This window comes from Triticum aestivum, chromosome 1D (genome assembly GCF_018294505.1).
Source record: "Triticum aestivum cultivar Chinese Spring chromosome 1D, IWGSC CS RefSeq v2.1, whole genome shotgun sequence".
NCBI classification, from domain to species: Eukaryota; Viridiplantae; Streptophyta; class Magnoliopsida; order Poales; family Poaceae; genus Triticum; species Triticum aestivum.
The window spans coordinates 100,083,772-100,095,137 of NC_057796.1; the positions used below are offsets into that span (position 1 = coordinate 100,083,772).

At 44.2% G+C, this 11,366-nt stretch overlaps 2 protein-coding genes across 2 annotated transcripts; both read left to right on the top strand.

Annotated features, from left to right (window-relative positions):
• The first annotated feature begins 2,539 nt into the window (after positions 1-2,539).
• Positions 2,540-7,879, top strand: LOC123180562 (U1 small nuclear ribonucleoprotein A). The gene is made up of 5 exons (XM_044592629.1): positions 2,540-2,770; positions 3,339-3,511; positions 4,218-4,311; positions 5,155-5,246; positions 7,429-7,879. Exons 1-5 carry the CDS (start codon positions 2,668-2,670, stop codon positions 7,714-7,716), a joined length of 750 nt encoding a protein of 249 aa, XP_044448564.1. The 5' UTR covers positions 2,540-2,667; the 3' UTR covers positions 7,717-7,879.
• A 181-nt stretch (positions 7,880-8,060) lies between these two features.
• On the top strand, positions 8,061-10,754 carry LOC123180563 (mediator of RNA polymerase II transcription subunit 28). Its single transcript, XM_044592630.1, has 3 exons — positions 8,061-8,365; positions 8,799-8,911; positions 10,298-10,754. Exons 1-3 carry the CDS (start codon positions 8,173-8,175, stop codon positions 10,430-10,432), a joined length of 441 nt encoding a protein of 146 aa, XP_044448565.1. The 5' UTR covers positions 8,061-8,172; the 3' UTR covers positions 10,433-10,754.
• Positions 10,755-11,366: the final 612 nt, after the last annotated feature.

The window sequence follows — 11,366 nt, forward strand, 5'->3', positions numbered from 1 at the left end:
TGCAAAAAAAACCTCCATTAGTTAGAAATCTACCCCGTGATATTTAATTAAACTGATTCACCACCAGGAACGACCGCCGCTTATCCATTTGCGTTCTCCACCGTCGGGCACGCGTCGCCGCTTGCCGCCGACGTCCACGCCGCAAGAGCCAAGGAAGGGGTGATGCGTCGTGGCGGGCGTCCGCGCCGCCCGAGCCCAGGAATGGGACGAGCCGTCGTGGCGCTCAAGATGGGCGTGCTGCTCGGGCAGCACAGCAGCAGCAGGGCCCTTCTCGCGGACCACGAACCGGCGGTGACGCTCTTCGGGCACCGCCGCGGCCGGCTGAGCCTGGCCATCCACGAGGGCATGCGGGCGCCGCCGGCGTTCCTCATCGAGCTGCCCATGTTAGCGGCCGCGCTGCACAGGTAGATGGGCGCGGGGACCGTGAACTGGCACTCGAGAGCGACACCCGCAGCGCCATTGTTGTGCGGTGGAGCTGCTGCTTCCTGTTCGAGAGGTAAGAGAGAGGGTGAGGAGAGGTAGTACACCGGTGGTAGAAGGGGGTGAGGGAGGAGGTAGCTCACCGGCGGTGGGAGCCAATCTTAAGATACAGAAAAAAAATTCATGCAGCCATGATGGGCCACGATCCAAGCCGCCCCAGAATCCTTGAGTCACCGGCAAACAAGCAGGCAAGCAGCACCACCAGACCGCCTCCTTCCGCCACAGGCCCCGCAACCGCCGTCGCCACCAGCCAAGGGGGGTCCCGGCAGGTGGCGGAGCATTGTGGGGGTGGGGATGGGATGGGGCAGGATCCCGGCGGCGGTGGGCGTAGACGGCAGCGGCGTCGCATCCCAAGTCGGGGGATGCGGATAACTGAGCGGAGCCTCGTGGTAGAGAAAACGGAGGAGCGCCAGCGAGGCGCGCTGGATTCTTCTAGCCAGTCGACGTGTTGTTACGTAGCTAGCGTGGCACGCATGGCAATAGAGTCTTTAGTTGATCTACATCCAGACGAAGTATACCACATTTTTAATGTCTGATGGTAGCTTAAAATAAGCATTGTGTGATATTTTTATTATCGGTACGGTTGTCTAAAGATAAAGTTGTTTCACTCGGTTAGCTGACTAGGATTCATGTCCCATATTTCAAACTAGCGCCCCAAAGAATTTTGTAGTTAATCGAATCATAATTTTGGTCATCATCAAATTTATTCTGTACCTACCAACTTGATTAATGATAATTGGTGTTTTGCTTTGCAGTGAAGCATATTATTTTCTTTTCTTCTGTTGCAACGCATGGACTGCAAAGGACATATGAAAGGCTCAGTATTTGAAAGCAATGAGACAACGAACAAAGCGGTTTTGTATAGAACAAATCAAGGTCTGTAGTTATGTTTTTGTTACCTTTGAAACTTGTACCAACAGCATAGGCCTTCAACATGACAACTTATGTTAAGTCAGCACCATCAAACTTTGTGTCCAACATCAAAGCCGCGGATAGAGTCTTGCCTTTCAGTTTATCTTTATCGTTTGCGAAATTGTAAACCGGAGATGGTGCTACACGCCTACATCCCAGTTGCTTGACCAATTGTGTTGCCAAAAAATCCAGCCTCGCGTCTCTTTGGATTCGTTGATGGTAGAGGCAACCTCCAACAACCAAAGCAATCAGGGAATAATGTTACGTCAGAAAATATTTTCTATTAGACAAACTCATGATCTCTCATATAGTAGCTCGGATGGTTAAATTGGAGCCACAAATTGCTGCCCAGCAACTTTAGGTTCAACTATTGTTCAATGTTCAGTAGTATGTATGCAAGTCGGTTCAGAAACTTCGTGTTTCAATATGATACTTTTTACTACATCTTTGAATTGACTTGAGATATTCTATTAGTGTAATCAAATGTGATATTTTGTTCAAGCATACCCACAAAAGCATGCACTTCTGATTTTTTTTCCTAAGCGGACGGCTTTTCTTTTGATATTACGTGACCAAGTGAAAATGGAACATAATTATACATTTTACTTGGACTCTAGCATTTTCTCCGTAGCGTTGCGCTACACATTACTGTATTCTCCCGTTGCAACGCACGGGCACTTTTCCTAGTAGAAATTAGAAAGAAGAAGAAGAAAAAGAGAAGGATGGAAAAGAAATGGCTAGGGTGCATGAAAAATGTTGAAAAATTTAATGTAGAGCGTAAGATTTATACTTAGCTCAACAAAAGAAGTTCCACCCAATATGAAAGAGTTGAATTCAAACTCACAAGTTAGGGCACACACAGCGGACTCAAAAAATGTATTTCATGTCCTACCTTATAAATTATTCTTTTGATTACACCTTTTCTAGTATATAAATTATTGCAATGTCAATTTAATTTGTTAGGATAAAATGGGTGTTTTTTTTCTTCCATTGCAACTCACGGACTCTTTTATACTACTAGTAACTAGTAAAGTCTCTAACCTAAAAAAGAATAACCTAAAAAAGAAGTCGCGCCCCCAGATCTGATGTTTGCCGAACCAACGAGCCCAGACGGCAAGCATCTTTTGAAGCGATATTAAGACATGAAGGCCCAACCCGAGAAAATAGAAGAGAAGGCGTCCCTCAGGAAAAAAAAAGAGAGCGAGAGAGGACACGGAGGGGTCCGGAGGCTAGAAAGAGAAGAAGGCTCTCGAGCGGCGGCTGCGCGACGAGGATATGAGCGGCGAGGCGGGGGCCGGCGGCGGCGGGGAGGCGAACGGCGTCCAGCCGAACGTGACCATCTACATCAATAACCTCAACGAGAAGATCAAACTCGAAGGTATCGCTCCCCTGCTTGAGCCCTCTCGCCTTCCTCCGCGCCCCCCTTGTCTAAACCCTAGGGAGATTCTCGCTGACTTCTTCTTTCCCGTGTAATGTATTTGCTACCTCTGGTTCTCCGTTGCTCCTCTGCGGTGGCCCGGTGGAAATCTCGGCGCTTCTCCAGGACCTAAAACACCTATAGGCCGTTTTGTCAGACACGTTGGTGCCCGCTAATGAAATTCCGTGTGTCATGCCCGGCTGGTTACTGGCGGGGGTAGTCGTTGTCTCGTGGAGTAGCGCCGCAGATATCTCGCGGATTAGTGGTTTAGCGTGTGCTCGTGTTAGAGATCTGGCGGTCTGCTTAATCCGAGGATAGTCCTCTTTGTTTGATGTACCGAGCTAATAGAGTTGAATCTGGGTCATGAAAGTAAGATTACGTTCTGGTTTACCGAACAAAAACATCAATTGCATACCCTGTACTGCATCTCTAAATTTTGAAGTCGTTACAGATTTCTGTTAAGCCTTATTTAGTTTTACCTTTTGGAACTGATGCAGCCAGCTAATATAATTTGCTCAATTCTTTACAGCGCTTAAGAAGTCCCTGAATGCCGTTTTCTCCCAGTTTGGGAAAATCATTGAGGTGCTTGCTTTTAAGACTTTGAAGCATAAAGGGCAGGCATGGGTTGTGTTCGAAGATGTTGCATCAGCAACTGAGGCTTTGAAGAGGATGCAAGATTTTCCCTTCTATGACAAACCCATGGTGAGTTTAGAGCTGAATTGGTGTTACAGCTTTGGTTGTCCCGTAAATTGATCTGATCTGATTGTTACTATATCCTTTTTCTTTTTAGATAGATATGTTACTATATCCTGTTGTTTGTAGTGTTGTTAGCCAAGCGTATTGGGTTTATGAATACCATCTCAACAGAAAAAAGAGCATCTGTACTGCTTGCAACTATGTCCTAATATTATGGTTTCTCTAATATAATCTACTCCCTCCGTCCGAAAATACTTGTCATCAAAATGGACAAAAAATGATGTATCTAAAACTAAAATACATCTAGATACATCTCCTTTTATTCATTTTGATGACAAGTATTTCCAGACGGAGGGAGTAGCATTTAAGCTTATTCAATTCTTTCTATTGAAGCAAGGTTTGTTCTAAACAACATTACTGCCTAGGTGGTCTATATCTAGCTTGTTTGTGCTTAGATGATACTCCGTACCAAAATACAAGCTTGTTGTGCTTAGTGTCAAAAAACGTCTTATATTTTGATACAGTTGTATATACTAGGTCTCTTACTGGGCATGTCTAGTCAATACCAAACTACGCTTGAGTTGTTCAAATTGCTTAACTAACTATTATTCACATGCACATATGTTCTTTCATCTGCTCCTTTGTATTGCATTTTGACTCCTGAAGCTGTACTATTTTTGTCACTCATAAAATCTTGTCTATTTGATTTCAGAAAATTCAATATGCCAAGACCAAGTCAGATGTTATAGCAAAAGCTGATGGCACCTTCGTACCTCGAGAAAAAAGGAAGAGGAATGATGAGAAACGTAAGATTCCGGTTAATGTGCATACCCCTTTACATTCGCGGTTTTACTTTGGCCCCTCGGAACTCTATCTTGATTTGCACTTCTTTATTTTGTTTGGATACGTGGCTTGTCATTTGTTAGCATATATTTTGTAAAACTTAACTGAAATATGTGCTGGAGATGGACTCTCTTGCACGTGGCCATGGATTGTTGTTTAACAGGTTAATAAATTGACTTGAGGAGGTATTGGTGTCACTACTAATACATTATCATAGTTTTCACTTTTCCTCTGCACATGTAGTGGGGCATACATTACTGCTAAAATGTTTAAAACAGCAAGAATCATACCTTTTGTGGTCCTTGATTCCAGTCTTCAGTCCCCCATTTAAACATTTTTCTTAGGTGGTATATGCAGATTTTGCAACTAAGCTCAATAGATGCACTCATTCGCCTAAAGAATTCCAGATTATCTAAAAGCAAAATTTCTTTTACTCTGTTCTTGCACTTCTACGAGAGTACCAGTATTAATTTGAATAGAAGCAAAAGATCAATAAAGCAGTCGTTGCCAGGTCTAAATATCAGATATCTGTTCAATTCACTGTATTTAGCTTTACACACTTTGACTCTTTGTTGATAGAGTTGCTTTGTACCGGGAGGTACTCCCTCCGTCCGAAAATACTTGTCATCAAAATGAATAAAAGAAGTATTTCCAGACGATACATCTTCTTTTATTCATTTTGATGACAAGTATTTTCGGACGGAGGGAGTACTTGTTTTGCTGTTTTTCTATACGAGCTTATGGCAACTTGGCATCCTTTTAAATTCACGAGCAAAACTTAGTTGCCTTATTCTTTGATAATGCAGCTGAAAAGAAGCAGAAGCGTGAGCAGCACCACGATGTTAACCAGGCTGGCGTGGGCATGCATGCCTATCCTGGTGCTTATGGGGCTCCGCCGGTAAGTGCTGTAGAATTGATTAGAAATGTTCTTATTTATTCATTTTCTGTTGCGTGGAGGTTTTTGTTGTTGCATATGGACGGTGGAATATGTTATCGTGACCATGTTTTTCAAGCTCCATTCTTCCTTGCTTTGTGTTCACATACACAATTTCCTTCTTTTAACTTCTTTGCCAGACATCCTGCCTGCTGTTTTGTCATTCTATTTTGGGGATGGAGTTTGTATTTCTGTGCAAGCCAGTGACTCCTGCTTGCATAACTAGATCATACCCCGCGCGTTGCTGCGGCATTCATAGTGTGAGCAATTTGGATTGAATATTAATGAACATAATTCAAATATAATATCAATAATAGATGTGTATGTATATGTACATTCGCTAATCATATAAGGTCACAATTAGTGGAAAAGGTTAGGGATAGAATTGTTCTTATTTGAAAAAAAGAATAATCATGCTATGTTTATAATCTGTCCACCAGAAGCATATGCAAAAAAAATAATACAAATCATTGCAAGAATTCAGTAACTTCTTTTTAACTTGGGGTTTCAGTGAATCCAGTGCCACTTTTTTGTGTGTATGCATCAAGATCTCTTAACAAAAATATATCGAAAGAGATAGAGGTTACTTACAGATGGTGCCGTAGCAGGGCACATCAAGTTAACAATCCATCGGATTACCGCATTCCTTGTTAACCTGAGACATGGAACTATGGATATATGCACAATGTTATCAGAATTTGCAGAATAGTATGGCGGTAAAGCAGCAAGACAATAGTTGGGGGAATCTGGACTAACCTGATACAAGAGAGAATGTAAATAAGCACCGGCGAACACTGAGGGCTCTATGAGACGGGATGACCTGCCAGCATGTTGACTTCATATGGTGGCACTTACAAATCAAAAACTAAGCTCACGTTGGAGATAGGTGTCACAGAGAAGGTGGTGAAGACGAAAGGGATGGCTCACCCATGGCGTTGAGATTAAGATCGGAAGAACAGGCAGGCTAACCAGCTATAGTGGAGACAATGAACATGGAGTACCTCTGCTGATTAATGGCAAGAGCCGCTCGCCTCCGTTGTTTCCTGGAGAATGGAGAAGGCAGTCCACTAATCCTTTAGTCACCGTACTCCAAAGTTCACCATCCCAACTTGCAAACTTCATCATCCAAAGAAAGCAGTAACCTGGTCGGCTTCCCTCCCTAGCTGGAAGGAACTGAGCTTGGAAAAAAAGGGCTACCGTTGCTGCAGTAATCAGCCGAGGCGAGACATCATTGAACGCTGGAGGATGAAGCGCTCCTCCAAACCGTCGCTGTCAACGGAGGCCCTGCCCAGCCCTTCCGGCCGAAAATAAAGCCAGCTCCGGACTCCAATCTCCCTAGCGACTGGTCCGGTTCTGGTGGATAGAACCAACTACCCCAGCGGTGATGCCACTACCTTGGCTGGGAAAGATGCAGAGATGGAGAGGACGACCAGGGCACCACGCCCGCCGTCTCGATGATGCAGGGCACATGCCAGCAACGTGAACATAGCCCGATAGAATACCGGAGGGTCGCGGAGGCCTGCTGGATCATGCCGGAGGAGCGCCCTGACGCACAGATCGGCGCCCATCCGCGCGGCGCCCTGCTGCTGTAGACAGGGGAATATATTGGGGTTTGAGGGAGCGAGGGATCGTCGTTTTTTTAGGGATAAATAAAGTCCGTGGTTTACTACTGGAAACTGGTGAGGGTCCATAACAGAGCATCGTGCATTCACTTCGTTGTAGCGGAGTCCGTGATTTACGGCTGAAAACAGATGAGGGCTGGTAACGGAAGATATTGCTTTTTTTAGGGAAACGGAAGATAGAGCTTCGAATGTGTTGTACGCCGTTAAAACGTTCGATGTAGTTCCTGATGTGGCAGGTTGCTGAGTTGGATAGGCTGCTTGTTGAGATAATTACCTGTAGTGGGGATCAATCTCTTAGGTATATATGATTAGGTCAAGTAAAATTGCCATTCAACATATTAAGGCGATTCACTTTGCTTCGAGAAGTAGCTTGAGATTTAGCAGGGAATAGTCATGACTCAGACTTAGTTCAAAGTTCGCTTACTATCATATATACGCCCAGTACTAGGACTGGGCAGCTTTTCGCGTTTATTCTGCAACTAGTTTTCTTCACATCATTACTGGCTTAACTTTTTCTTGTGCAGCTCTCTCAGCTACCTTTTGGTGCGGGACCAAAGGTCATGATGCCAGAGATTATTGTACCAAACAACATTCTCTTCGTCCAAGAACTCCCACACGACGCCACGGCTTTGATGCTGCAGATGTTCTTCTGCCAGTACCCTGGGTTCAAGGAAGTGCGGATGATCGAAGCAAAGCCCGGAATCGCTTTCGTGGAGTATGGAGACGAGGGGCAGGCGACCGCAGCCATGAACCTTCTTCAAGGTTTCAAAATCAAAGAGAACCCAATGCGCATCACATATGCGAAGAAGTAACTTGATGAGCTGTATTGACTTGAATTAATGTTGTAGCCCTGGTTTTGCACCATTTGGTAGATTTTCTTCACATGTAAGGTAGACTACACCATGGATAATCCAGTAAATTAATGTATGGTTCAGCTGCATTTATGCGTCCATGCTTGGAAGCTATTTTCAGTCATGTATTTGGGTTTGGCATCGTTGTGATAATCTTAAGTCAAATCATATGTTGCCAATTTCGTCTAATAACCATTTCCTACTTTTGTCGCTATTTTTCCACAAGTTCCTCACAAACCATAAACTTGAGCTCCGAGTATTACGTTGATGTTTGTGATGACAATTGATTCTCTAGAACATGTGAAAAATTTCTTCATCGTCACAGCCGTCCATCCTCCAACGAACGGGCGATATCTTCGCCTAAGCGAACCGGAGTTCCAAAGGATTTCGCGATCCCCACCCATCTCCCCCTCTCCCATGGCAGAGCCGCCGCCGCCCCCGTCGCAGTCGCCGGCGCAGACGCCGCCGCCCACGCAGCAGCAGACGCCCGCGGCAACCGCGCGGGATGAAATGATGGCGTGCGTGGCTGCGCTGGAGGCAGCGCTGCTGCCGTGCCTCCCCGCGCGCGAGCTGCAGGCCGTCGACCGCTCCCTCCAGTCCTCCCACCAGAGTACGAACCCTCTCCCGCCGTCCTCCCTTCTCCTCCTCTTGTCGATCCGAGCGGCCATGTTTCGGGCCAAGATTCGTGATCTTGGTTGGTCACTGGCCCCGCTCTCCCCTCGCGCACGCCAGGTGTTCGTTTTAGGGATTATCTTGTGATTGGCCTGTTTGATTCCCGGTAGATTAGATATCAGGTGCTTAGACTACAAGCGTTATAGTATAATTTTGAATACTATAAAAAAGTAAGACGGGAGGTGGGGGAGATAAAAACTTTTGGATATATGATTCGGATTGAATTGCAAATACATCAAGGATAGAATCAATTCAGTTCTGAATTGCAATAAGCAAGCGGGGTCTGAGCAATTTGTGTATCTCTCGTTCCGATTGCTGTGTTACTTACTAGTGCCAAATTGGAGATGATGACTGGCTTTGTTGTCTGACAGTTGATGTGGAGAGGCACGCGAGGGATTTCATGGAGGCCGCCAAGAAGCTTCAGTCTTACTTCATCACCATGCAGCGCGAGGACCAACCAACAGACGAAGAACTGCTTCGTAAGGTGTGATTCTTCAGCTAGATTCTTCACTTGGGATCACTTCATTGCTTTCTGTAGATATGTACATGATTCTGTGTGTTAGGGGAGAGACAGTGGTGACTGGAGTTGTCCTGGGATCTCTAGGAATAAACCTATAGCGTTCTCTTGCATTGCTGCTACTAGGCTGAGGGTGGGCGAGGTTTGGTACACCATAGTGGCGTGATGGGTGGGGTGGTGACTCGTGAGTTGGAATGGCTAGGGAGAGGGTGGTAAAAGGAATCCAGTCAATTTTGGTATAATTTCATTGGTAGTGTTCTTGACACGAGTTGATCAACCCATAATCCAACCCTTATGATTGTTGGTGGTCCTTAAAAATAACTAATTTGAACGATAAACTTTTACTATTATCAACTAATATTAATGCCCTATTTGGGTAAGGCAGTAGTCTCAAGCACAGCATGGCAGGTGCTGAAGATACGCCGCAAGCGGGCTTTAAAAGCAAGGCGGCGAATTGAATTTTTAGAGAGGGGATTTTGAGTTTTTGTTATTTGGTACTACCTCTCTTGAACTGCAAAAACGTCTTACATTAAGTTACAGAGAGAGTAGTAGTTTCTTGCATGAGTTTATCAGCTACGAATTGATGGGGGAGTGATTATACAGTCGACATTGATAGCCGTCCGGTCAATATCTTCTCATCCCTTGGGACGAATTCTGATGTTCAGATCGGATGGTTCTAAGCATCGACTTACTGAGTTATTTCTCAGTTGCCCGAGAAACTGCAAAAGCATTTAATATTATCTTCTGGTAACATGTTTGTTTGAAGAAAATTACATTTGGTACTACGGGTACCATTGTAAAAGCAGCCCTAATTGTAATCTGACCTCACTTTCACTTCTATGAAAAAGCATAGGTATGCTTGAGGAGCTTGATGCAACGCTTTTGTGCTACTATTAGCCTCGATTGTGTACTGCAGAAGTATATAGTTTTTATGAAAAAAAAATCACATGTATGTTCGCAGGGAGCGTAATTTTTGTGATTGAGTGACTTGATGCAATGCTTTTGTGCTATTCAGCCTCAGTTCCATACTATTAAATGATATAAAAAGAAACACAGTCAGACAGATTCAGAAGTGAAGAATCTTAAGAAACCAGTAGCCTTCTTAAAAATCTTTTTTGCTTGAAGATAAAACAAAAAAGGTTTCCCACATGAATATGCAATTATGTTGACATGGGTACAATTAAAAGTTTCACAGGCCTTATTTATTTGTCCCCCTAAAAGGCAGGCTTTGTTTATTCTGTGTATTATCTTGTACTAAGTACCTGGAAGTTGAGAAAAGTGATATGCAGTATGGCCTTGAAGCTTAATAAGTAAATTGCCAGCTCTGAATGTATTTTCATGTTTGAGCTGCAGGAGATTACTACAATGGAGGAAGAACTGAAGACCAAGTCTGAGCTCATTGCCAAGCACAAGAGTCTCATTGAAGGGTGGCAGAAAGAACTAAAGGTCCAGCTGGGCAAGCACAACACCGAGCTCGAAAGAGTTTGATTCTGCCATGTACATTTCCTATTTCGACCAGAATGACCATGAAATTCTGTGTGGCTGAATGTTACAGTTGTCCCTGGAAAAATTGTGTCAGCCTAGAGACAAGCCAGCATAACTAATGTTTAGGATCTAACCAGTCAATTGTTCATCGATATCTTGTTCCGTTGTGGAACATGTAATTTTTTCTATCTGTTTGGTTACCAAATGTCTTGATTCGGAGGTTGGGGCAAATTTATCATGCAAAACATGTACTCGAAAGTTGAAAACAATCTATACACTAGCTAATTGTCTGCGTTGCAGCGAGGCATATAACTTACACCCACCATATTCTAATGGTTCAACGCCAGTCATGTCCAACATATAATTTACACCCATCGTGTTCTAGATTTTTGGTAAAGATTTGATTTGAGTATGTGTAGGAAGGGCAAGGAAAATTTTGATTTAGTTATGTTTGGATAATATTTGAATTGATTTGAGTTTAACGTAGGGCATGGTTTTGTTTAGATTTGATTTGAGTTAACAGTATGACAAGGAAAGAAAATACCGATTTGATTTAGATTATTCCAAACCAAGGAGAGGGGGGAAGGGGTTGAGGAGAACATACCAACTCGCCTTTAGTAGAGAAGATATTGCAAGAATGCAAGTTTGTGCTAAAACAGCAGGAGCAGAGAAGAACTTTTGGGCCTTGTTTGGATGCGGGGCTAGCTATTTCCAGGTAAAATACGACCTGGGTGGAATATTTCTGGCAAAATTAAAACCCTTTGGAGACTCACCTGACAATTTGGGAGAGAAGGGGATGCTAGCGTCTTCTTTCCTAGCCGGAGCAGAGCAGGCCGCGAGACTGAGAGCAGCGCAAAACTTCGCGAGCGGCGCGACAAGGATAATTTTTCCGATGTGATGAGGCGAGGGTTTCTAGCCGGGGAATCGGGGTGGGTTG